Source organism: Felis catus, chromosome E2 (assembly GCF_018350175.1).
Source record: "Felis catus isolate Fca126 chromosome E2, F.catus_Fca126_mat1.0, whole genome shotgun sequence".
Lineage (NCBI taxonomy): Eukaryota > Metazoa > Chordata > Mammalia > Carnivora > Felidae > Felis > Felis catus.
This window is the reverse complement of record NC_058382.1, coordinates 52,297,855-52,325,665: the sequence shown is the minus strand read 5'-3', so window position 1 is coordinate 52,325,665 and position 27,811 is coordinate 52,297,855. Positions and strand designations below refer to the sequence as shown.

The window sequence follows — 27,811 nt, the reverse complement described above, 5'->3', positions numbered from 1 at the left end:
TAGGAGAATTTCTGGGCGTCCTTCATTCGTTCATTGGGCACATGTTTACGGAGGACTACTGCGTGTCAGACAGTATTCTGAGAACCAGCCCTTAGGAGGGCACAGAAAGGGAGTCTTGACCACATTCTGATCTAATGCTTCCTTGGGCTGTGATGTTTGGATTGAGCTTTGAAGGACGAGTAGAAAGTAACTAGACCTGGAGGAAAGGGAGGGTTTTAGACTAAAGGAAGTATGCTTCAGCATCCTCGAGAAGGAAGGAGAATGAGCTCTAATGAGATTGAGGTAAAGCTCGCCGCATGGAAGGGGACCAGACAAGGCCATGCTCCTTTCATTCAATTCTCACATGCTTTCACAGTGACCCCTAAGAAAGACAGGATTCCCACCCGACAGATGAGAAAAACTATAGGCACACTTATTCACCAGAGCCTGCTCAAAAGCCATCGTGCCATCCATTTTCTCTGCCACCAATCTCACCTCCAACCCTAGAGACACAAAATGCCAGAAATGCACTTTCCCAGCCTCCCTTGCACCACGGCTACGGACAAGCGACTCTGAATCCTGGCCAGTGGGAGCTGAAGCAAAGTGCTACAGAAGACAGTTCTGAGATGGAATGCTCTGAGATGGAATGTTCTCTTACTTGATAAAGAAGGGAGGTATGCAAGGAGGAGTCCCATCCCTCCCATTCTGCCTTCAGACCTCATCATGTAGGACGCAATGGTTGCTGCTACTGCAGCCATCTTATAAGCATGAGGGAAAAGCTAACACAAGCACAAAGAAGCTGCCTAAAAGTAGCCAAACACACCCCTAACAGCCCTTGGATTTCTGGATACATGAGAAAAACAAACCAATATTATTCCAAAGATTTTTAATTGGGCAGTATTAACTCACAGCACAAAACATGAACACTGATGTAGAATACGAACCTCACAAAGGATGCATCATTTCAAAGTTATATAATCATAAGAGGTGGAAACGTTGAGTTTTGAATACAGTCCTAATGGTTCTAAATGCTTTGCTCTTTTTCACTCTACCATATCCCTTGGGCTGTACCTTGAGCAAACACCGTTAACTTTCAAGCTCTGGACGGAATCAGAGGTGACTAATAAAACCAATGCCAATGATAATCCGGGAAAGTGAGCAGAACGTGTGAGATAGCGGCTATGTGACCTCGGCAGGAAGAGCACTGCCAACAGGTCCTCCTGTGGGGTTCTGCAGGAAAGGTCAAGTGCGGCCCAGCCACGGCGGGGTCGTAGGAGTCTAGTTTTCTAACATATCTGGACTGGCAAAGGCAAAGCAGCCAGAGAACTCAACCCTCACTCGGGAGTCCCCCAGCATTTACATTAGTGAGGAATATTCTGAAATTTCTACTTTGAAAACTCTCTCTCCTCCTCCCAGCCCAGGAAAAGGCCCTTGCCTTCTCCTCCAGTGCATGGGTAAAGATTCCAACGGGGCTTTGTCCTTGATAATATCTGGAGTGTAGTCAGCTGCAGGTATTTAAAAGTGGGGGGGGGGGGGGAGGAGAAGTATTTTTCTAAAACACTAATTTAAAGAACAAATCAACATCTATTATCTCCTTCATTATGTTTTAAATTATACAACTATAAATCACCCTGCGGCGGGTCGTTCAAGGGCAGAATTACCCAGCTTGGCTTTCGCGAAGGTTAGAAGAATGGCATCTTGTGCTTTTTCTAGTTATAATTTATAACTTTGCAACAGGACCGGTGGTGCAGATCCATCCATTAGCGGGGTGGCCGCACATCTGTTAAAACTCAGCCCAATGACTGCCTCTACACGGCCACAGGAAACGTAACTCAATCATTCCAGAAGTTCGACAAACTCGAGCCATTTTTTAATGTAAAATGATTTGAAAACGCAGCTCCCTAAAACATCTGCTAAGCTCCTGCTACCCTAACACATGATATTCTTTCTACCGTTACCTGCCAACATAAATATTTGGTCACACAAAACACCCTCAGAGGCACGTGACAGAGCTCAGCTTCAAATTTACATACCGATCCGCAAAGGGCTGGCTTGGACCTAGGAACTCGAGCTAATGCGTTGTTTACCAGAACTGAAAGTTTACGTGGGGCAAAAAAAGAAAAAGAAAAAGAAAAAAAAAAAGGCCGAGGGTTAAGTTCATGAAGGTACTCTCAAGCATTTTAAAAAGGAAACAATAACGGCACGAGGAGATCTACACAGTGGGGACGCTGTGGTGCATCAGACAAGGCAAATGTACTTGGGAGGAGCCGGTAAGGGTCTCCAGGCAAGGTGGGTGAGTTAGGATAATCATTCTAGCATTGTGTGGAACCGTTGTGAGGAATTAAAGCATCACAGGGTCTGGACTAAGGTGCAAAGGCACATCCTACCTGGGGGCACAGCAGGAGTCTAAAGTCACCAAATGGCAACGATTGCCAATAGCCAAAATTGGAAATCTCTTCTATCACCCAATAATACAATAAGCCTGGTTTTGTGAATTAAGTTTCTTGGAGAAATACCAAGGTATGAGCACTTTATATATCCTTACAGTATATATTCATGCACACATATGCAAGATACAATTTTAGAGTATGTTAATTGCATAAAAGAAAGCTAGGGAGACAAGAAAATAATGTATAACATAGACATGTGACTTCATTATCAAAAAGCTCCCACCAAACTTTAAGATGTTTCAAGAGGAGCTAGAGTCCTGCATATTTTTTAAACAATATTTTAAAACAATTCTATTCGCCAGACGCCTGGCTTGTTCAACAGGAAGAGCATGTGACTCTTGATTCGGGGATTGTGAGTTCAAGCCCCACGATGGGTGTAAAGATTACTTAAAAAAAATCCTATTCCCATTGGTATGAATTATTTTTATTTTTACACAAGTTGGAGGGAAAGGAAACAAACGCTTCCCCCACAGACTCCTCAAACACTTGGCCTACCCTCCAGACCTCAAGGGGACGCGGTGCCAAAGACACAGCCTTACCAGTAGGGGTCGCTGTGCTGAGATTAATCCCTATGAGTTTCTCATTAGTGATTATTATACTGCAGGCAGCCAAAATGGAAAAATTAATTAATTTCAAAGTGATAATGCATTTACAGCAACAATTAGAAATGTATAACTGTAAAAGGGCAACATTTAAAAGACAGATTACATTTAATAAAGTTGCACAAGAACATCCAATTGTAAAATTACTGATCTGCAACAATATTCCTTAAAGAGGCACTTAAAATAGCCTGACTCCATGAAGGGTGACCTAATTACTGTAACTAAAATCGCCGTAGTCACAGCAAGTCACAGCAAATAAAAAAGGGACGTTGATATTAGAATACTGCTGTTTAATACTTAAGGGAGCCAGCTACAGTGGAGAAGCAAAGGCAGGGCTTCCGAGCACAAGGGTGGGCTGAGCTTCTCCATTCCGTGACCTTGGGCAATGCGATGGGTACCCCAGCAACACTCATGTCAAAAGGAGACCCTGTTGGAGTGACACGCAGACACATCAGTGCAGCACAAACGGCCCCCTGGCGATGAGGACGTTGCATTTATGCTAAGCTTCTTCGTGGGCATTGAGGAATCCAGCTTTCACAGGGGGTGACAACGGGGATGCGACTATGTGGCTTATGTCCAAAAATAAATGTGTGTTAAAAAAGGGAGAAGGACACTCCGCATCCACAAAACAAATGTCTTCTCATGACAGAAGTAGCGTCAAGCCCCGTACGGGAGGATAAAACACAAGGTGACCTTTCCAGTGAGCCTGGTCTGTCCTGCCAGTGACATAGCCCCATCATGCTGATATCTCTCCCGCATACACCCCGTCCACACACACACACAGTCTACATACACACAGTCCTAAATGTCTATGTTGTGAAGAAGCAACTGTCTGTGACTCTGACAAATTCATTCCCATTCCACGTCTTTATAAACCTAGCCAGAGAACTCTGATGGCCAAGAATACCACCGGACACCTAAATATATCAAAACACGATTAGAAAAAAGAATGTCCTAAAAATCTAAACCTACATACATACTTCATAGTCTTTATCATCTATATGCTTCTCCAAAAAAGTGCATCATGGCATAGAAAAGATGCTGTTTTTCAGTTACTGGGGGCCCAGAACATGGAAAGTTCATTCTACTATGGCTCCTGGGAGACCAGGTGTACGTGTCCGAGGCCAGACTCTCTTCATCTGGACACCCTTCCCACTTTGCCATTTGCCTTCTCCTTGGGCCTCTAGGGACAGAGACAGAGGTCCACCCAACTATGACCAGCAGACTCCGGTCTACGGACTCCTTTAGTTCTGCAATCTTTATATGCAACACAAACAATGACACTTCGGAAAATAATCCTCTCCAGAGGTAATATAAACAATAACAACAACCATCATAGCAGGAATACTACATACCTACTATCTAGGCACATTATTTAACCGTGCTTTCCAATCTTGCAGCTATGTAAATCTAAATCAATCAAGGTAAAATCCAATGAAAAATTCAGCCTCTCGGTTGTATTTAGCCACTTTTCAAGGGCTCCAGAGCCACACATGGCAGGTGGCTACCACAGTGCACAGTCAGATGAAAGTCACCACAGAAATTCCATACCCAATGTTATAAATGTCATACCCATTAGGGTCAATCCCCACAACAACCCGTATTGCCATTTTAAGTGTGAGGAATCAGGCTCAGAGTGGTTGGGTATCTGACCCACGGTTAAGTGGGAATGGCTGCTGGAGGAGAAGGCAGACTATTCAGAGGCCACATGATCATTTTCCCAGGATAATGAATTCACCTTGTGATACTCTCAGAAGCCAAAACGTGTTTGGACCTTTCTGAGGATTAGAGGTTAAGTCGGTTAACTGGAATAGTATTTGCATGCACTAATTTCAAGCGTTTTTAAAGGCCCGTGGTTTAGGAAAAAAACACCATACCAAATATACTGTGTAAAATGTGCATTGCTCATTTAAAAGACTTCCTACTAAAACGTTTTCATGGAAGAAGTTTCTAGATATGGAGGTTATACGACCATCGAGAATGTAAAAACTTCCTATTTACCTTTGTGAACGCTTCCGAATCTAACCACAGAAGTGTGATTCATCCAAAAGGACTCACCTTTGGGGAAGTAAAGAATAAAAGGCACTTGGGACCGACAAAAAGTTTTCCAGGTGAGGTTCACATCCATTAAAAGAAGAATTTAGAACATCAAATATAGATTCCCAACTGAAACAAAGGAATCACTTCGGCTGATAATTCAACAGTCACCAACCCATGTTTTTCACCTACTGACACAAAACATGGTTTTCAAGTACTATGCCCTCTGAATAACAGCAATTAAAAAAAAAACAGCATCAAAAGAAAGCAAAGCATCTCCACCAAGACTTCAAGCCATCCTTAACGCAATACTGGAAAAACCACGTTTTCTATCCAGCCCTCCAAGACGCCTTTAGAGAAACAGCTATAATCTAAGTCAACTGAAAGTGTTCGAGAGCCCTGACTGGTGGCTTTAACGGGCCCGAGGACGTGGCTGTCAAGACCAGACTCGGCACTACCGGAGGAGAGAAGCTGAAGAACACGCGTGTGTCCATTAAGAGCGCACTGAAGGTGTCTGTGGCGGCGACAGAAGCCATTCACTTACCATGGACTTGGTGAAAGGCCTGGCCAACGTAAACAGCAGCGTGTACACCCACCAGTTACGATGAATGGACGAATACAACATGTTTCCAGGGTGCACGGCGTTCGACGTCACCCCACGCGGGGACAGGCGGCGGTGGAGCTCGTTGGAGAAGAGAATGTTGCACAGCTTAGACCGGTTGTAAGCCAGCATGGCCCAGTAGTCATTTTTAGATGGAGAAAGGCGGCTGAAGTCCAGTTTGCCCGAGGAATCGTTAATATCTGTGAATCTAAACAACACAAAACAAAAAAAGATAGGAAGTATGACATGAAGCAGCCAATCTCTGACTCCTGATAACAATAGCGTTTTATTTTTATTAGAAGTCTGAGGACACCACCACAGAGGCAACTGAAAACCCAACTGGGCAAATGTAGAAACAAAGTCTCCCTTAGAAATGGACAATAGTGACTGGACACGATAAAACAACAGCATCCAAAGACACACTACGTAAGGGCCCAAACTCAGAAATGGGGCAATCTTAACACACTCAACTCCCCCTGCTTCCAACGTGTATTTTTCAAAACCTTCAACAGGAAGTTCAAGGATAATTAAATTAAATGGAAAAGCATCTTAAATAAAGGGCTACAGCTCTTGGAAGCAGAAAGATATCACATTCCTAACCTTTGACGGGGCTTTCCTGGGTTATTTTAGCCAACGCTTGAGTCCTGTATATTTTCATTTGATCCTCCAAGTAAATATAGATGAGTCTTGCTGCCCCCAAGACTCTTTTCCAGATTAAAAATTAATGATTATAAAGGGGTTATGACCTTGGTGAGGTGCCATCAATAGCCTTATACGTTTAAAAGATAAATGTAAACAAAGCCAGAATGAGTTCTGGCAGACTCTACTGTTTTTAAGTATACCCATGGCATAGAAATACACAAATCAAAGTAAGTAGTTGATGTTTTATAATTGGGTCTGACGGAGTCATTAAACACCAGCTGTTTGTTTCTTTTCTCTTTCTTTCTTTCTTTTTCTTTCTTTCTTTCTTTCTTTCTTTCTCTCTCTCTCTCTCTCTCTCTCCTCTCCTCTTCTCTCTCTCTCTCTCTCTCTCTCTCTCTCTCTTGAGTAACAGCAAAGTAGTGACTGCCCTAAAATAAAAAAAGGATCATAACAAAAGGAATTTTCTGGAGGTTGATCTCATCCTTGTTAAAGACTCCTCATAGTTTCCTTCATTAAATTAACTCTGAGCATTTGCACCAAGTAATAAGGAAATATAAGGAGAGTACTCCGGGTGCTGGCTATAGAAACAAAAGCAAAAGGTAAAATGAAAATCATGGAATAATCTGGTTGTTCCTGGATATGAGCAGTTCAGGGTGAGCTACAAGGAAGGTAAAAGCAACCCAGGGACAGGTGAAATTCATATTTTCATGGAAATGAAATAGCCCTTCTCCAGGACTCAATCAGTGACATCCAATTTCTAGTGTTAAATGACATTGCCGCTCTAAAGTCATCAACAAGGCTGATAGCCAGAAATGTTATCACGGATGCAACAACAAGACCCTGAAACTAATTGTTGGCTGCCTGTTTCCAAGTCCCCAAACCACAGGAAGTGCCCAGACTTGCGAGCTTAATCATCAAAAGCACTGGAACTTAGCGGGAAATTTGAAAATTTATGGGGGCCTTTTTCTGATTGTTATAATGGCTGCCGGCAGGGGCCGGGCATGGTAGACGTCCTGCAATGCAGACGGGGTCTTGCTCCATGAAGATCGTCCCACTGGACATTCATGCAGATGAAAAGCCCGTGTATAATTATCTGAGCCTACAGCCTGGCTGTTTTTCATATATGCACAGTTTTCACATCCACTGCGTTTCCAAGACAGTGCTCCTACAGCCACGTATATGAAGAATGAATGCACTTTCAGATTTCATGGGTTTTGGGGGGAGGTGACGCTTGATTCCATGCCAGGAGTATTTCAGTCTGCAGTGCCACACCTGTTAATGGTCCGCATTTGTGAGTATCCCAATGGAGGTGACCGAGGCATGGACACGCACATCTGATTACTTATCCTCCTTGTAGTCCTTCTCAAGTTAAGAAACAAGCTATTTTGTTTCACATTTATTTTTTTCTTTCCATTACAGTTAAGCTAGCATATTGAATTAAAATGCATTTATGCAGGGAAGTTCTATTATTTCTGAACTTTAATCCAACGTAGTAATAAGGTATTACAGAAAAAGACTGTTGACAGCTCAGTGGTCCAATGTATGGGCCATGTCTTAGAGATTCTACGTACTCTGTGCAGAAATAGTATCAAGGATCCAGACCACATCTACATGGTATGGGACGAAAATACCATCCTTCTCTTACTCTCCACTCTTTCTCCATCACCTTTGCAGGAAACCAGTCTTGGCATCTGTGTTTAGCCTAACCCAGCATGAGCGCCATTTCTTCCAGGAGGCTCTACCTAACCAGCTCTTTCACTGCTTGTTGTCACAATGATTTCTTGGGTGGCAATGGGGGACAGATTGAAAGAAGCCAGGCAAAGCAGATTGAAACACTTGTTTCCAGGGAAATGAGGTGCCCACTCGCCAGGACCCAGGCGGTGATATTCCCAATATCCAATGGCCCCACGCACCTCCCTGCCAACATCAGTAACAAAGCAAGTCATGCCATCTTTGCATTTTATCTGTATGCTGGGTACTGTGTGCTGTGTCCCGTGTGCCTCTGTCCTTACCATGACAGAGTGCGGGCCATTTGCTCACCTGGCTCCCCCAATGAACTGTGAATTCTTGGAAGGCAGACAGTCAGCGTATTTACGCCTACCGCAGTGCCCAACACATAGCAGGGACTATATACAGGATTAGAGAATTAAAGTTCGATCCTGGGTTCAGAATTCCAAACTAAGCGCCAAGCTTCCTTTGAGCCTTGCTCCAAAGGCAAAATTTAGCATTACCTTTGGGTTCTCTATATCCCTCATCGATATTTGCATGTGGCACTTCTACAGTTTAGAATGAATTCCCTGCTTTGGTTTTTAAGGACAACACGGAAGTCTTTCATGTGGGGAGCACTAGGTCAGTTAAACTCCTAAGAGGTGGGAAAGGCATTCATTCCTAGTCCTTAATCTAGAAACAAGGCAAAAAAAAAAAAAAACCCACAAACAAACACAAACAAACAAACACACCAAAAAAACCCACCATGATGGGAAATTAGGTGGAACCAAGTTGAAGGAGCTTCTCAGGTTGGAGAAGCACAGCTAGGAAACAGGAGGCCCACCCTTTGCAAGCAGCCCCCATCCATGAGCAGATCCCCGATTTCCTGCCCTGCTGATCCCCTGGGCAGCAAACCCATTTTTCAGGTCTGATTAGCTTGTATTGACAGTCCTCTGGAAAGCAGGAAGGGGGGAAAGCCTTGGGACCCCTCTGAGCCAGGGCGGGCTTCCTGAAAAATGACTGCGTTCACCTCTCCGCTCAAGAGGCAGTAAAACAACCCTTCAAATGCTGCCGACTCTATTTTCAACTTGAAGAATCGACAAAGCCACACAATAATGTCTTAATAGAATTATCCCCCTTCCAATACAGCAAAATGTGACCATTTTGCTCTCTGGACATCAACATTTGTTGTTTGAGGGGACCTCTGTCTTGTATTTCTACATATACTGCTCCCTTATTTTTTTTTTAATGGAGGATTTTTACATTACCAAAAATAATTAGGCTGGATTCTATGTAGACAAAAGCTAGTATGTTCAAAGAATAGGACAGAATTTGCCTCCGAAGCTGTGTACGTGTGTGTGTGTGTGTGTGTGTGTGTGTGTGTGTGTGTGTGTGTGTGTGAGTGCGCACGCAGCAACTTGGCCCTCAACGCAGCTGCAGCCATTCACAGTTGTTCAGCCAGCCCTCCGCTCTTTTCATTCCATTTTAATTGTTATCTGAAAATTTTTCACAGCAAGGAAGTCGAGTTCTCCTTTTCATATGATGTATTTTAGGTATGCAGAAACTGCATTCACTCGCTCAGACTCCAGATAAGTAACTAAAATACAGTGAAGACACGGGGAGGCTAATAAATATTTTGCCTGGGGGCAGTCTGGTATAATATTTTCTGCAAACATAGGACTTTATTTTTCCCCTAACAGGGGGTCTTGACTCCAACGAAGAGATTCCGCCAAGGTTTATGGAGGTAATTAGATATCAACACTTCCATTTTACAACATGGTTTAAGGCTCTGGTCCTTGAGCAGTGAGTGAGTGCTTTCCCAGGACTATGCACCCAGTATTCACACCACCTCTAGGGCACTACAGGAGGCCATGCAAGTGTAATAAACAAACCAGCTGGGGGGAATTAGCATTTTGTAAAACACACACACACACACACACACACACACATGCGCGCGCGCAAAACACACAAAACACACAAAAATACCCCTTAACATGTGCGAAGAATGACCAGAAAGCAGAAAACTAGGGCCAATCACCAGACAGGACAGGGCCTGATAACACATTTCAGGAAGTCCTCATCTCTAAACTAAACTGGGTCTAATTCAGGAGACCAAGGCCCTTCCTTCCAATTCCTCTGTTAAATGAAATTAAGATTCAGATCTCCAAGGTAGGCTCGAATTACGCTGAAGTCAAGGAGAGAACAAAGGCAGCACATGAAATACCATTTGAGATACAGATTTACAAAGCGAAGCAAGAAGCTACAATTCAACATAATCTCCCATTAAATACCAGCTCATTTAAACATATCCCGTGGTGCCCTCCACATCTGGCAAATGATTGGGACTGGCAGATTTATTTCCGGAGCTCGCGCTCCCGCGCCGGCCCCCACTCCTGAGCAGGGCCACTCTACTTTTTTTTTTTTTTTCCATGAACCTGGTGTGATTTGCAAAGATAAGGATGTCCAGATTTTGTTACCACCTAATTACTAGATGTTTCGTGTCTTTTAACACGGGGGAGGATTATTACGGGCATTTTCCTTTCATTTCAGCCCTCATAAATGTAAAATGGTAAAAGTAAATCTATCTGCAGTATGTCACTTCTACTATAAGCCCCTGTGTTTGGGAGTGATAAAGGGTTCAGGCTAACCCTTGGCTGGTCTCTCTCTTCCCAGGGGTTACATTTTATGGAAGCGTGATTAAAAAAATAAGCTTCATTCTGGGTCACTAAAACATTTCAGGACTTAAGTCGGAGAAGAAGGGGGAAAAAATAGGCCCCTGCACACTATTTTTTTTTCCAGCTTCTTTGCTAAGAGTGAATGCTTCTGACCACACCAGGAAAATCTCCCCCACCCCACACATTAAATCTAGCCTCGCCTGGCGAGTCCTTTGTCTTCTTCGATCACCTATCTTTAGACAAATAGTTGTTCATCAAACTCTAGAAACAAATACGCTGAAAATAGGATGAAATTTTCAAACGCCTTTTTAGTCAATTGGATATTCTCCTAATGGTAACAGAAGAGAAGTGCCATCTGATGTTTTAATTGAAATTTTAACCAAAAGAGGCATGGCCAGATTTCTAATATGTTCTAACTACAGTACTTCCCTTTCTACAATTACACAGCTAATGTCTGCATTGAATTCCCTAATTTCTCATTATAAAACAATTGGATTTCATCTCGTGGTCTTTAATTGCATTGTTTCTCCTGCTGGAATAACTGCACATTCTTCCTGGTGAGGTGTTGAAGTTGTTGAATGACAAATCAATAAAGGTCAGGCATTCAGATTTAATCAATTATTATCCCATCTCGAAGCAAAATCAATGAGGGGCTTGAAGTAGAGTTGTGAAAACCATCTACATTGCTGGAGACAAAACCCCCATGTCACCCCCCTCCACAATCTCCAAAACAGAAAGACCTCAAAAAATTAAGGAAGCCAGGTTGAATACACCTGAGTGGCGTTACTGAAAATTACTTTCAGGAAGAGAGCCTTGGGGGGACACTGGCTGGCACAAGGAAGGGGCCATGGGAACAAAACAGCAGATTCAGGGGCATCTGGGCAGCTCAGTCAGTTGAGCATCGGACTTTGGCTCAGGTCACCATCTCTCGGTTCCTGAGTTCGAGCCCCGTGTCGGGCTTGCTGCTGTCAGTGAGGAGCCTGCTTCAGGTCCTCTGTACCCCTCTCTCTATGCTCCTCCCCCGCTGTTGTGCTCTCTCTCATTCATCATCAAACAAACAAACAAACAAACCTTTAAAAAAAAAAAACCCCAAACATATCAGATTCTAACCCACCTATGGGATTCTGAGGAGACCACAACTACTCGGGCAGGAGCTGAGCGGCACAAGACATCTTGAAGGAGTTGGACAAGGTAGAAGTGTCCCAGGTGATTCACCTGGAAGGTGGTCTCCAGGCCGTCTTTGGTGAGGCTCCAGGGGAGAGCAAAAGCCCCCGCATTGCACACAAGCACATGAAGGGATCTGCAAAATAAAATATCACCGTTATGCGGACATAAACACTCTAAAACCAAGGATATCCCATGCCCTGACGGGAACAACCAATCTTTCACTGTCTTCAAGACCCAGCAGCTGGAAAAGGGATCTCCTGCAATGTCACATCCTAAGCCACTCTGCAGGGGAAGGGCTTGGACTGGGAGTGGGCTGCAGGGACCCAGGGGGCTTCCTGGGATGTAGGACTTTCAGAGCTGAAACCAGGACCATACTGGGCAAACTGGTCACCCAGGATGGATCTCAGAGTCTAAAATCTAATTTTATCTGTGCATCTTAGTTTAACCACTTCTTCACCTCTAACATCAAAACAGCCCTTAAGTAGATGTAAGAAATTAAAGAGAAAATCTGCTATATAAACAACAATACAGGAACCAGCATTTAATAGGTTCTAAGTAAGCACAGCAAGGGGGAAGTACTCTGTGAAAAACAGGCACGCAGGGATTCCTGGGTGGCTCAATCATATAAGCATCCGACTTTGGCTCAGGTCATGATCTCACGGTTCAGTTCCTGAGTTCAAGCCCCACATTACAGAGCCTGTTTAGGATCCTCTGTCTTCCTCTCTCTCTGACCCTCTCCCACTCATATTCTCTTTCTCTCTCTGTCTCTCTCTGTCTCTCTCTCTCTCTCAAAAATAAGCAGAAAAAAAAAAAGAGAGAGAGGCATACAATGTTTGAATATATTCCTTTCAGAGGTCAAATTACATCTAGACAACAGAAATGAATGAGCCGTGGGGATGGGTAAGTGGAGATCTATTATACTATTTTCTCCCATTGTGTTTATATTTAATTTGTTTCATAATAAAATTTAAAAAAAAATAAAAGTAAGCCTTTCATCATATGAATCAAAATCCCAAAGCCTCACAGAGAAGTGGTGCTGGTGGGAAATCATCCTAATATATTAATAAAAATTGTTAAAATGTCATTTATTCAAGGCTACCCACAGCGTCTGCAATTACAATATGAAAGCAAAATGTAGAAATAAATGACATATAAAACTGGGAAATCATGTAATGAATTTGCATGGGATGCATATGATAGAATACTACACAGCCATTAAAATGATAGATCTTTCAACCCTGTAAAATATGCATGCTACAAAACAAAAGATATAATATTGTATGATCACACAAACACACACACAAAATATTTATGAAGCACAGCCAAAAGTGTGAATAGTAGTTATCTCTAGGGGTGGGTGGAACCCAAAATGTCTTAAATTATCTTCTTTCTGAGTTTTAAGTTTGAGGAAATATGAGCTATATATACATTTTTCTTTCGCCTCTTGTGCTTGAGGGGTCATATCTAAGAAAGCATTCCCTAACCCAACATCACAAAGATGCAGTTCTATCTTCACTCCTAAGAGTTCTAGGTTTGGCTCCTACATTTAGATCTATGCTCCATGGAAGCTTAACATGGATAGACAGTGAAGGCAAGCAATAACTTCATTCTCTGGCAAGCGGGCATTCCAAGTGTAGCTTCGTATGTTAAAAAGACTACTCTTGCCTGCATTGAATTGTCTCAGCACCCTTGAGGAAAATCAAGTGACCACCTGTAAGAGTTTATTATGAGACTCTCTGTTATATTCTTTTATGTTACTACTACAGTCTTTATTACTAATGCTTTGTAGTAACAACAACATACATATATACGTAACATTTTATATATGTTATAAACATTTTACATATATATAGTTATATATATTTATATATATAAATATAGTTATTGTTGAGAGAGAAGGATAGTGCCCCATTGAGCACCAGCTATGGAATCATGGGGGGACAGGGAGGGAGAACGAGAATATTAAGCAAGTTCCTCAGTCTGCCCAGAGCCAGAGCCACCTCAGGTCTTGATCTCAAGACCCTGAAGTCTAGACCTGAGCCAAAATCAAGAGTCAGATGCTTAACCAACTGAGCCACCCAGGTGCCCCTATGGAGTAAATTTTGAAAACTGGGAAATGAAGGTCCTTAAACTTTGTTATTTTTCAAGCTTGGGTTGGCTAGTCTGGGGCCTTTGTATGCACATAAAAAGTTTAGAATCAGCTTTCAATTTCTGGCAAAATAGCCAACTGCAATTTTAGTAATGTTTACATTAAAATTACAGATCAATTTTGAGAATACTGTCCTCTTTACAATATTAAACGTCTTGATCTATGAACATGGGATGTCTTTATATGCATTTAGGTCTTTAATTTCCTTCTACAATATTTTATAGGTCTCAAAATAGAAATTTATCACATCTTTTGTTAAATGTATTCATAAGTATTTTATTCTTTCTAATGATATGGCAATTTGCATTGATTTCTTAATTTAATTTGGAAATTGTTAGTTACTAGTATATACAAATACAATTGATTTTTTCATATTGATTTTTTATCTTCTAATCTTGCTGAAATTATCAATTAGTTTTGTGAGTTCTTTTTAAATTATCTATTAGTTTTAATACTTTAATGTGGGTTTCTTAGTATTTTCTACACATAAGGTCATTTCACCCACAAATAAAGATAGTTTTACTCTTTCCTTTCCAATCAGAATGTCTCCCCCTACCCCAATTACTTTGGCTGGAATTTCCAGCACAATATGGAATGTAACTGGTAAAATTTGATATCCATGTTTTCTTTTCTGATCTTAAAGGTAAAGTATTCTTGGGAATGCAAGCTGGTACAGCCACTCTGGAAAACAGTATGGAGGTTCTTCAAAAAACTAAAAATAGAACTACACTACGACCCAGCAATTGCACTGTTAGACATTTACCCACGGGATACAGGTGAGCTGTTTCCAAGGGATACATGCACCCTATGTTTATAGCAGTACTATCAACAATAGCCAAAGTATGGAAAGAGCCCAAATGTCCACCGATGGGTGAATGGATAAAGAAAATGTGGTATATATATACAATGGAGTATTACTCGGCAATCAAAAACAATGAAATCTTGCCGTTTGCAACTACGTGAATGGAACTGGAGGGTATTATGCTGAGTGAAATTAGTCAATCAGAGAAAGACAAAAATCACAGGACTTCACTCATATGAGGACTTTAAGAGACAAAACAGATGAACATAAGGGAAAGGAAACAAAAATAGTATAAAAATAGGGAGGGGAACAAAACAGAAGAGACTCATAAATATGGAGAAGAAACTGAGGGTTACTGGAGGGATTGTGGGAGCAGGGATGGGCTAAATGGATAAGGGACACTAAGGAATCTACTCCTGAAATCACTGTTGCACTATATGCTAACTAACTTGGATGTAAATTTTAAAAAATAAAAAAAAAAATTAAAAAAATAAAAAATAAAAAAAAATTTTTAAATAAAAAATAAAATTAGGGGCGCCTGGGTGGCGCAGTCGGTTAAGCGTCTTGACTTCAGCCAGGTCACGATCTCGCGGTCTGTGAGTTCAAGCCCCGCGTCGGACTCTGGGCTGATGGCTCAGAGCCTGGAGCCTGTTTCCGATTCTGTGTCTCCCTCTCTCTCTGCCCCTCCCCCGTTCATGCTCTGTCTCTCTCTGTCCCAAAAATAAATAAACGTTGAAAAAAAATTTTTTTAATAAAATTAAAAAAAGGTCAATGTAAAGATTCTGAATTTCACTAGAGATTTTAATTTTGAAAAATAATAAAAAGAACTGTCTGGAATTGGAAAAAATGCAATATCTGAGATTAATATATTAATATATGTGTTTAAATATATTGGACACAGAACACTAAATAATTAAAATTAAACACAGACTTATAGAAAATACAAAAATGAAACATAGATACATGGAGAGAGAGAGAGAGAGAGAGAGACAGAGAAATAACAATGCAATAAAAAGAAAATCATAGACCAGAGCTTAAGAAGCATGTGGTAGATGTTTGTAGAAGAAAAGAGAAAATATCAATCCACAGATGCAATGAACACAGCAAAGCACAAATAGGATAAATACAAAGGCAACATCTTTTAAGCACATTACAGAATAAACGGCGAAAATCAAAAACAAGGGGCAAGAAATTGAAAAGGCCCTAGAGAAAACAAGACACATTGGTTTCAATAAAGCAAAGAATAAGATTGGCAGATGACATTTCAATGGAAATGAGGAAAGACAAAAATAAATGTAATGATATTTTTAAATTGCTCAAAGACTGTAACTACCAACCTAGAATTGTATACCTACAGAATGTTCCCACCAAAAAGTAAGGATAAATAAAGACATTTTCAGATAAACCAATAAGAAGACGATTTGCTGCCAACACTTCTGAGTAAAAGATAGAAACTAATTTCAAATAGTAATGGGTATGTAGAAGGTAATAAAGAACAATATAATCATTAAATTGATGTACACATGTAACTTGTCTGTACAACACAATTGTAATATCTTTTAAAAATTAAACAATGCAACACTAAACCATCCTACACACCCAGAAAACTGACTGGAGGATTAACACAACAATCTGCACAACCTGAACCACAGAAATCAGCAGGTTCCCGGCATGGAGAAATGACCTTGGGGAGCTAGAAGCCGCAAAAGGTAAGGAACCGTTTTTGCGGGCAGAGAGATGATGGAGACTTGTGGGGGGAGAATACGGGAAAAGCACCCCACCCCAAAAGCAGCTGGAGAGAAAGTGGCAAATTGGAAACAGCCGCAGGGACTAAACTAAAAAGGGAGAAAGAAGAAAGGAGAGGGTTTAAATTCCATTAAGACTGTAAACAAGGGGAGCGCAAAGGCTATAACTCCGCAGCTCGATAGCTGGCGGTGCTCTGGTGGGAAGGGCGAGTCCCCAGGAACAGAGTGGGGTCCGGGAGGTTGTCGGGCCACACGGGAAAAAGCGGTTCCACTGCTGGAAGGACATCCGGTAGAGACTGCTGAAGCCACCTGATCCCAGCAGACCCTGGAAGGCGGCCACATTCACTGGTGCTGGGGCAAGATTGTTAAGAGTGAAGCCTGGTGCCAGATGTGTGTTGTGATTTTCCATAATCCCTGAGACGCTGCTGCTACACTGTCTCGCGAACTTTTTCTGGGGCGGGCTGGCACCTGGCCACGGTCTCGGGGCACCGGCAACCACAGGGTCCAGCAGGCGTTCCTGGGTGCAGCCGATATTCGGCAAATACTCATTTGGCCATTGCTCAGTGAGACCGTCCGGCAGAGGGACGAAAGGGGCCAAAGCCGCAGCCCTTCGGAAGTAAGGGGCTGGGGAAAACAGCCACATCTGAGACAAAACGTGGGAGAGAGGTACTGCCTGGGGCCTGGTCGCGAAGAGTGAAGAAGCGGGGAGTGGACGAGAGCTGAAGACAGAGGACAGGGGCGCGATTGCTTATCAGGGAGAACAGACTGGGTAGGTGGGTGGCGCCATTTACACCTCTTCCTGCCCATGCACACCAACGAGCACTGCAACAATCCACCCCAGTAGGCTAGCAGCACCCTCTAGTGGAGAGCAGAGCTGTTACACTGAGCCTCGTCCAACTGGGCCAACTTAGCTCCTCAAGAACACAAGTCTCACCGCTGGCTTAATTTATGGACTATACAGAACTACAGAGAATGACTTCTAGGGGAAAAGAAACCAATTTGAGTCCTACTTCAGTCTGTTAGCAGGTTCATCTATTCAATTTTCTTTATTTTTTGTTTTTTCTTTTTCTCTTTCGCAATTCTTTTACTTGAATACAGAAAGAGAAAAAATTCATTTTTATTTTCCATTTTTATTAAAAATATCCTTAATTTTTATTACTGTATTTTTACTTTTGTGTAAATTTTTTCAAATTCTACTTTACTCCCATCATTTTATTTTAGTCTACTTCAGTGTATTCACCTTTTCAAATTTTCGAACAGTTTCCATTTTTTCTTTTTTTCATTTTTTTCTTTTGTTTGTTTTCTTTTTCTTAAAAGCAGAAAGAAAAAACTTCATTTTTGCTTTCAATTTCTATTAAAAATATTCTTATTTAATTTTCGTTAATATGTGTTTTCCTTTTATGTAATTTTTTTCAAATTCTATTTTATTTCCATCATTTCATTTGAGTCTACTACAGTGTATTGACTTTTTCAAATTTTCAAATATCTTTTTTCTTTTATCTTTTTTCTCTTTTTCGTTTTTCTTTTTTCTTAAATACAGAAAAGAAAAAATTCATATTTATTTTTAATTTTGATTAAAAACATTTTTAATTTTTGTCCTACTATATTCTTTACTTTTGTGTATATTTCTTCAAATTCTATTTTACCCCCATCATCTCATTTTAGTCTACTTCAGTGTATTCATTTTTTCAAATTCTCAATTTCCTTTTTTTTTCCTCCCACCCTTTTTTTTTCTCTCATCTGTCAAACGACTTTCAACACCCAGACCAAAACACATCTAGTATGTAGCAACATCTATTCGATTTTTGGTGTGTGTGTGTGTGTGTGTGTGTGTGTGTGTGTGTGTTTAATTTTTTATTTTAATACTTTCTTAATTTTAATATTTTACTTGCATTTTTCTACCTCATTAATAACTTTTCTCCATTCAAAATGACAAAACGAAGGAATTTATCCCAAAAGAAAGAGCACAAAGAAACGACAGACAGGGATTTAACCAACACAGATACAAGCAAGATGTCTGAACCAGAATTTATTTTTTTTTATTTTTTTTTCAACGTTTTTTATTTATTTTTGGGACAGAGAGAGACAGAGCATGAACGGGGGAGGGGCAGAGAGAGAGGGAGACACAGAATCAGAAACAGGCTCCAGGCTCCGAGCCATCAGCCCAGAGCCCGAGGCGGGGCTTGAACTCACGGACCGCGAGATCGTGACCTGGCTGATGTCAGACGCTTAACCGACTGTGCCACCCAGGCGCCCCTGAACCAGAATTTAGAATCACGATATTAAGAATACTAGCTGGAGTCGAAAATATATTAGCATCCCTTTCTGCAGAGATAAAAGAAATAAAAAATACCCAGAATGAAATTACAAATGCCATAACTGAGCTGCAATCATGGATGGATGCAAGACGGAAGAGGCAGAACAGAGAATCGGTGATATAGAGGACAAACTTATAGAGAATAAAAAAGCAGGAAAAAAGAGGGAGATTAAGGCAAAAGAGAACGATTTAAGAAATAGAGAAATCAGTGACTCATTAAAAAGGAACAACATGAGAATCATAGGGGTCCCAGAAGAGGAAGAGAGAGAAATAGGGGTAGAAGGGTTATGTGAGCAAATCATAGCAGAAAACTTTCCTAACCTGGGGAAAGACAGACATCAAAATCCAGGAAGCACAGAGGACTCCCATTAGATTCAACAAAAACGGACCATCAACAAGGCATATCATAGTCAAATTCACAAAATACTCAGGCAAGGAGAGAATCATGAAAGAAGCAAGGGAAAAAAGTCCCTAACATACAAGGGAAGACAGATCAGCTTTGCAGCAGACCTAGCCACAGAAACTTGGAGGCCAAAAAGGAGTGGCTGGATATATTCAGTGTGCTGAATCAGAAAAATATGCAGCTAAGAATTCTTTATCCAGCAAGGCTGTCATTCAAAATAGGAGAGATAAAAAGCTTCCTAGACAAACAAAAATTAAAGGAGTTTGTGACCACTAAACCAGCCCTGCAAGAAATTTTAAGGGGGACTCTCTGAGGGGAGATAAGATGAAAATATATATATATAAATAAATAAATACCAAAAGCAACAACAGATTAGAAAGGACCAGAGAAAACCACGAGAAAGTCCAATTCTACAAGCATCATAATGGCAATAAATTCAGATCTTTCAGTACTCACTCTAAACATCAATGGACTCAATGCTGCCATCAAAAGACACAGGGTAACAGAATGGATAAGAAAACAAGATCCATCTATATGCTGTTTACAAGAGACCCACTTTAGAACAAAAGACACCTTCATATTGAAAATAAGGGGATGGAGAACCATCGATCATGCTAATGGTCAACAAAAGAAAGCCGGAATAGCCATACTTATATCAGACAATCTAGACTTTAAAATAAAGACTGTATCAAGAGATGCAGAAGGGCATTATATCATAATCAATGGGTCTATCCACCAAGAAGACCTAACAATTGCAAACATTTATGCACCAAATTTGATGGCACCCAAATGTATGAATCAATTAATCACAAACATCAAGAAACTCATCGACAGTAATACCATAATAGTAGGAGACTTCAACACCCCACTCACAGCAATGGACAGATCATCTAATCAAAAAATCAACAAGGAAACAATAGCTTTGAATGACACACTGGACCAGATGGACTTAACAGATATATTCAGAACATTTCACCATAAAGCAGCAGAATACACATTCTTCTCCAGTGCACATGGAACATTCTCCAGAATAGACCGTATACTGAGACACAAATCAGCCCTATGTAAATACGAAAAGATCGAGATCATACCTTGCATATTTTCAGACCACAATACTATGAAACTGGAAATGAACCACAAGTAAAAAAATTTGGAAAAGTAATAAATACTTGGAGACTGAAGAACATCCTACTATAGAATGAATGGGCTAACCAAGCAGTTAAAGAGGAAATTAAAAAGTATATGGAAGTCAATGAAAATGATAACACCACAACCCAAAACCTCTGGGACACAGCAAAGGCAGTCATTAGAGGAAAGTATACAGCAATCCAGGCCTTCCTAAAGAAAGAAGAAGCATCTCAGATACACAACCTCACCTTATGCCTTAAGGAGCTGGAAAAAGAACAGCAAATAAAACCCAAAACCAGCAGAAGATAGGAAATAATAAAGACTAAAGCAGAAATTAATGCTATCAAACAACAACAACAACAACAACAACAACAACAACAAAACAAACAGTAGAACAGATCAATGAAACCAGAAGCTGGTTCTTTGAAAGAATTAACAAAATTGATAACCCGCTAGACAGTGTGATCAAGAAGAAAAAGGAAGGGACCCAAATAAATAAAATCAAGAATGAAAGAGGAGAGATCACAACCAACACAACAGAAATAAAAACAATAATAAGAGAATATTATGACCAATTATATGTCAATAAAATGGGTAATCTAGAAGAAATGGACAAATTCCTAGAAACATATACACTACCAAAACTGAAACAGGAAGAAATAGAAACTTTGAACAGACCCATAACCAGTCAGGAAATCGAATTAGTAATAAAAAATCTGCCAAAAAACAAGAGTCCAGGGCCAGATGGCTTTCCAAGGGAATTCTACCAAACATTTAAGGAAGAGTTAACACCTATTCTCTTGAAACTGTTCCAAAAAATAGAAATGGAAGGAAAACTTCCAAACTCTTTCTACGAAGCCAGCATTAGCTTGATTCCAAAACCAGACAGAGACCCCACTAAAAAGGAGAACTAGAGACCAATTTCCCTGATGAACATGGATGCAAAAATCCTCAACAAGATATTAGCCAACTGGATCCAACAATATGTTGAAAAAATTATTCACCACAAGCAGGTGGGATTTATGCCTGGGATGCAGGGCTGGTTCAATATCTGCAAAACAATTACAGTGATTCATCACATCAATAAAAGAAAGGACAAGAACCATACGATCCTCTCAATAGATGCAGAGAAAGCATTTGACAAAATACTGCATCCTTTCTTGATAAAAACCCTCAAGAAAGTAGGGATAGAAAGAGCATACCTTGAGATCATAAAAGCCATACATGAAACACCCAACGCTAATATCCTCCTCAATGGAGAAAACCTGAGAGATCTCCCCTAAGGTCAGGAACAAGACAGGGATGTCCACTCTCGCCACTGTTACTCAACATAGTATTGGAAGTCTTAGCCTCTACAATCAGACAACACAAAGAAATAAAAGGCATCCAAATCGGCCAACAGAAGATCAAACATTCACTCTTCTCAGATGACATGATACTCTACATGGAAAACCCAAAAGATTCCACCAAAAACTTCTAGAATTGATTCATGAATTCAGCAAAGTTGCAGCATATAAAATCAATGCACACAAATTGGTTGCATTCCTATACACCAACAGTGAAGCAACAGAAAGAGAAATCAAGGAATCGATCCCATTTACAGTTGCACGAAAAAACCATAAAATACCTAGGAATAAATGTAACCAAAGAGGTGAAAAATCTATACATTGAAAACTATAGAAAGCTTATGGAAAAAAATTGAAGAAGACACAAAAAAAAAAAAAAAAGGAAAAAGATTCCATGCTCCTGGATAGGAAGAACAAATATTGTTAAAATGTCGATACTACCCAAAGCAATCTAAATACTCAATGCAATCCCCATCAAAGTAACACGAGCATTCTTTACAGAACTAGAACAAATAATCCTAAAACTTGTATGGAACCAGAAAAGACCCCAAATAGCCAAAGTGATCTTGAAAAAGAAAACCAAAGCAGGAAGCATCACAATCCCAGACTTGAGCCTCTACTACAAAGCAGTAATTATTAAGACAGAATGGTAATGGCACAAGAACAGACACTCAGATCAATGGAACACAAAAGAGAACCCAGAAAGGGACCCACAAACACATAGCCAACTAATCTTTAACAAAGTAGGAAAGAATATCTGATGGAATAAAGACAGTCTCTTCAGCAAGTGGTGCTGGCAAAACTGGACAGCGACATGCAGAAGAATGAACCTGGACCACTTTCTTACATCACACACAAAGAGAAACTCAAAATGGATGAAAGACCTCAATGTAAGACAGGAAGCCATCAAAATCCTTGAGGAGAAAGCAGCCAAAAAACCTCTTTGATCTTGCCCGCAGCAACTTCTTACTCAAGACGTCTCTGGAAGCAAGGGAAACGAAAGCAAAAATGAACTATTGGGACCTCATCAAAATAAAAAGATTCTGCACAGTGAAGGAAACAATCAGCAAAACTAAAAGGCAACCGACAGAATGGGAGAAGATATTTGCAAATGACGTATCAGATAAAGGGTTAGTATCCAAAATCTACAAACAACTTATCAAACTCAACACCCAAAACAAATAATCCAGTGAAGAAATGGGCAAAAGACATGAATAGACACTTCTCCAAGGAAGACATCCAGATGGCCAACCGACACATGACAAAATGCTCAATATTACTCATCATCAGGGAAATACAAATCAAAACCACAATGAGATACCACCTTACACCTGTCAGAATGGCTAACATTTACAACTCAGGCAACAAAAGATGTTGGCAAGGATGGGGAGAGAGAGGATCCCTTTTGCATTGTTGGTGGCAATGCAAGCTGGTGCAGCCACTCTGGAAAACAGTATGGAGGTTCCTCAAAAAACTAAAAACAGAACTACCCTCCGACCCAGCAATTGCACTACGAGGCATTTATCCACGGGATGCAGGTGTGCTGTTTCAAAGGGACACATGCACCCCCATGTTTATAGCAGTACTATCAACAATAGCCAAAGTATGGAAAGAGCCCAAATTTCCATCAATGGATGAATGGATAAAGAAAATGTGGTGTATATATATCCAATGGAGTATTACTCAGCAATCAAAAACAATGAAATCTTGCCATTTACAACTATATGGATGGAACTGGAAGGTATTATGCTAAGTGAAATTAGTCAGAGAAAGACAAAAATCGTATGACTTCACTCATATGAGGACTTTAAGAGACAAAACAGATGAACATAAAGGAAGGGAAACAAAAATATTATAAAAACAAGAGGGGGACAAAACAGAAGAGACTCATAAATATGGAGAACAAACTGAGGGTTCCTGGAGGGATGGTGGGAGGGGAATGTGCTAAATGGATAAGGGGCACTAAGGAATCTACTCCTGAAATCACTGTTGCATTATATGCTAATTTGGACGTAAATTTTAAAAAAATTAAAAATTAAAAAATAAAAGAAAATTAAACGATGCAAATAAAATTAAAATGGATGATAAAAAAAAAAGATAAAGTATCCAATCTTATAGCATTAAGAAGGTTAGGTGTGGATATTTTTTGTAGATGCCTGTATCAGGTTGAGGTAATGCCCTTGTAATCCAAGTCTGTTGAGTGTTTTGATCCAGAAACGGTGTTAGAATTTTCCAAATGCTCCTTTTGTGTCTATTGGCATATCTTTTATTTCACTGATATGATGTACTGCGCTGACTTTCAGATGTTAAACAAACCTAGAACTCCTTGGATAAATCACATCTCACCATGGTACATAATCTGTCTTCTATATTGCTGCATTTGGTTTGTTAATATTTTGTTGAATATTTTTACAACCATATTCCTACGTGATTACTGGTCTATAATCTTCTTGTGATACCTTTATCTGGTTTTCAAATCAGAGTAATAATGGCCTTATACAGTGAGTTGAGAAGTTTTTCTTCTTATCCTATTTTTTGGAAGAGTTTGCAAAGAATTGATATTAGTTCATTACTTATTCATAATATTAATGATATTGTTAATGATGTCAATGGTAATAATTTCATTAAGAATTGATAATAAATGCTTGGAAGAAAGAATGAATTTATCACTAAAGAAAAAAACAATTAACTCACTGTTTCTTAAAAGGTATTTACACACCAGTGCCCGGGTAACTCAGCCAGTTGAGCATCCAGCTCTTGGTTTCAGATCAGGTCATGATCTCATGGTTCAGTTCATGAGTTTGAGCCCCACACTGGGCTCCACACTGACAATGCAGAGCCTGCTTGGGATTCTCTCTCTGTCCCTCTCTCCCTGCCCCTTCCCCACTCACATGCACAAACTCTCTCTCTCTCTCTCTCTCAAAATAAATAAACCTTAAAAACAAAGTATTTATGTAAATCTCACTGCCACTAGGCAATCTAAGTCTGGTTGAGAAACTGTCATATACGTTCTGTTGCCTGATATATTTCCAACCCACATCACCTACCTAAGACCTAAAAGTGGTGATGTGGCTGGGGTCAGCTGTATTTGGGTGGGATCACATGTTTTCCACATATGGAACCCACCACAGTTATCAATGTACAACTCCCCCAACAGTCCCATTAGTCTCTTAAGAGGTGGACAGAAAATGCTTTGAGGCATCTGGTCTACCTACAACATTCATCAGAGCCTATTTCAAATCAAAACAGAATCTACTCATTTGTAACCAGAAGAACCCATATGTTGTAATAAGGCAAGACTGTAGGAAAAAACTTTATGAGAGAGAAAAGGGAAAATGGGCCAAGTGAACATATGACTTATATGTGAATGCCTTTCCATTTTCATCTCAAATATTTGGTTCACTTTTTCAGAGTTGCTGATACTTTATTTTTCTTTTTTCTCTTTGAGTGCTGAGTGTGGGTTGAGCACTTATTGATAGTTTGTGTACATAAGAACTTTAGATGACAGGAATTATTATCACTGATAGTAATTAAAATGATTGTCGTCATTTCACAAACAGGAAAACAGGGATTAGAAACAACTGTCCTACGGTCAAAATAAGAGTCAGAAACAGCTAAAACAATAAAGAAACAAATATATGAATAAGAACAAAACAAAACAAAATCAAAACATCGTCTGACTTCAGAGCTAATGCACAATACCTTCTTTCTTAGATAAGCTTCCTTAAATGGACAGAGAGAAATTCTAGCCCAGCCATGTGATTATACTTCCCTGACTTGTGGTCGGTTAATTAATTAACCTCTGTAAACCCGTTTGCTCTCCCTGCAAACTTAGAACGGCAGCATACATTCCTCCCAAGGTTCTGATGAGCAAAATCCCAGTATCGTGTAAGGTACATGCCAGGTTAAATCATTATTACACCCCTTGCCTCTATACCCTTCCCTTCTATCCACCGGAGAAAATATAATTCTTCAAAGGTGATTTTTGCAGCATTTCCGTGTCTTTAAGATAGGCCTGGGCATTCGGAATTTTGACACCATACCTCTTGATAACTACAAGGCCCCCTCTAGGTAACTTTACCCTCGCCTGCACATTTTCTCAAGGAAATGCAAAACACATCAAGAAACCTGCTACCAAAGACCTCCGCCTGGAGGCGTGAATACACAGAGGACATGGGAAATCCTCTCCTCTTTTACCAAATTTTAATGCTCTTCATTAATGTTAATTGCACAACACCAGAGGCGAAATATGTACCCTGTACCTAAAACTTGTCACCTCCATTAATTAAAAACCGGCTTATGGAATATGGAACTATAAAGTGCTAGACTTTTCTTAATTGTAAAGACACTTAATTGGCTTGTACAAAAGGAAAAGAATTTCTTTTGCCTCACTTTAATGAGGTTTTTATTATTCAAATGGCACATTTTGCTCAGTTTTGACTAAAAGCCATTGCAATTCAAAAGGCTCTGAGATGATGAATATTTACAGAATATCAAAAGGAAAGTTCAAACTATAAAGATAGAATGGAAACAAAAATAGGATCATTCCAATTCCAAAGCTGATGCTGTTAGTCAGCACTCTGGGACTGATTCTTTTTTCTTCTTTGGTGGATTCTGGTCTGTGAGGGGTGAGTGAGGACAGGAGAGGTCTTCAGGGTACTAATGGAAGATTCCAATGAAAGGGGGTGTGCTTCCTCTCTGTGGCTCTAATCTACCCACAGAGAAGAGCCCCTCCCTCTCTGTGGAGGGGACCCCGGCATTCTCTGTGCCTGCTGGGAATGCTGACAAAACAGCACTCCCGTCCATTAGGACTAACGTCTTCATTTGGGCCAGAAAATGACTGCTCAATGGTAGGGAGAGTGGCATTCCAATTATTTACGGGTGGGTATGCTGTGTGTCATCAGTGGAAGCAACGACAGGCCAAGGTTTCTAGCCAGAGTAGCCTTAAGTGATACTTCACACTGGAAAGAGGGGGTCCCGGGGCAAAGGCTGTCACTCACTGGCTTTCAGAGAGCTGATCTCTAAGTTTTCCTCTCATACCCTTCTTATTTTTTTTTTTTTCTAATTCTGGTATTACTGACCTATCACATTGGTTTCAGGTGGACAACCTTTCAAGCATCCCATCCATTGAGTATACCCTCTGTTCCTGGCCTTTTCAATCATTCCGTCTCCACTGGCTCATTCTTGCTGCCTTTCAGGCTAATCAGACTTTTCTGACCATCAGGAAAGGGAAAATGGGGAAAAGAGGAAAGAAAGTGGAGAAAAGAAAAAGGAAGGAAGGCGGAAAGACAGGAGGGAGAAGGCTGGAATGAGGAAATTGTCTACTTGACACTGGGGCTCTTTCAAGTCGCTCTAGCTTCTCTCTTCCCATTTATGGGCTCTAGTTTTAAAATATTTATCTCCACTCATCATCTCTTTTCCTTGCCCCAAACCCACTTCTTATCACCAAACCGACTGAATGCTTTCCCATCACTGTCCAGAACCTCTCAAGGCTGCCTGAAGAGTAATGGCTTTGCAATCAAGAAACCCAACAACTTCCCCTCTGTTGAAACGGACCTCCTCCGGATGCCACCACTGCCCCATCTTCTGCCTCTTCCAGCCAGGGACTCCTAACGACGTGTCTATACAGATGAACTTCACACCCACAGTTCCAGCACCCATACTCCTCCCAGGTTCCAGAATCCCATTCCTACCCACCCCAAATCTAAACTCTTCATCGTCTCTCCTCAGTTCTTCCCCCCTTCCGATGTCCTTGTTTCTACAGTGGATGATACCCTCTAACTGGTCACCCGATGAGAAACACTTAGAAAACCCTTAGTCTCTAAGACTAGTCAACACCAACATCTCTAGACTCTTCAGACTGTTAATATTTTGCTAATTCCCTACATTTCCAATGGAGGAAGCATCAAGATGTTCTGTCTAGATCTCAGTTATGGGTCCAGTGTATCCATTTTCCACTGCTGAGAGCAGGGACTTCTCTAGAGAATTGTCCTTGACCGATGGGCACCATCGCATCTGTAAACTCACGTCCCAGACCCAGATGTTCTGCTAACAAGAGAAA

General features: G+C 40.6%; 1 protein-coding gene across 5 annotated transcripts in view; it reads right to left on the bottom strand.

The window, feature by feature from the left end:
• Nucleotides 1-27,811, bottom strand: part of WWOX (WW domain containing oxidoreductase) — a 983,070-nt gene that overhangs the window by 677,614 nt on the left and 277,645 nt on the right. For 4 of the 5 annotated variants that reach the window (XM_003998263.6, XM_045045963.1, XM_045045964.1 and 1 more), the window contains exons 7-8: nucleotides 11,808-11,993; nucleotides 5,613-5,877 (exon numbers count right to left, since the gene is read on the bottom strand). In XM_003998263.6, the coding sequence (XP_003998312.1) occupies nucleotides 5,613-5,877; nucleotides 11,808-11,993 (451 nt within the window). Of the gene's footprint in view, nucleotides 1-3,304; nucleotides 3,459-5,612; nucleotides 5,878-11,807; nucleotides 11,994-27,811 lie in introns of those variants that run through there. The other variant, XM_019818834.3, reaches the window with a different exon arrangement.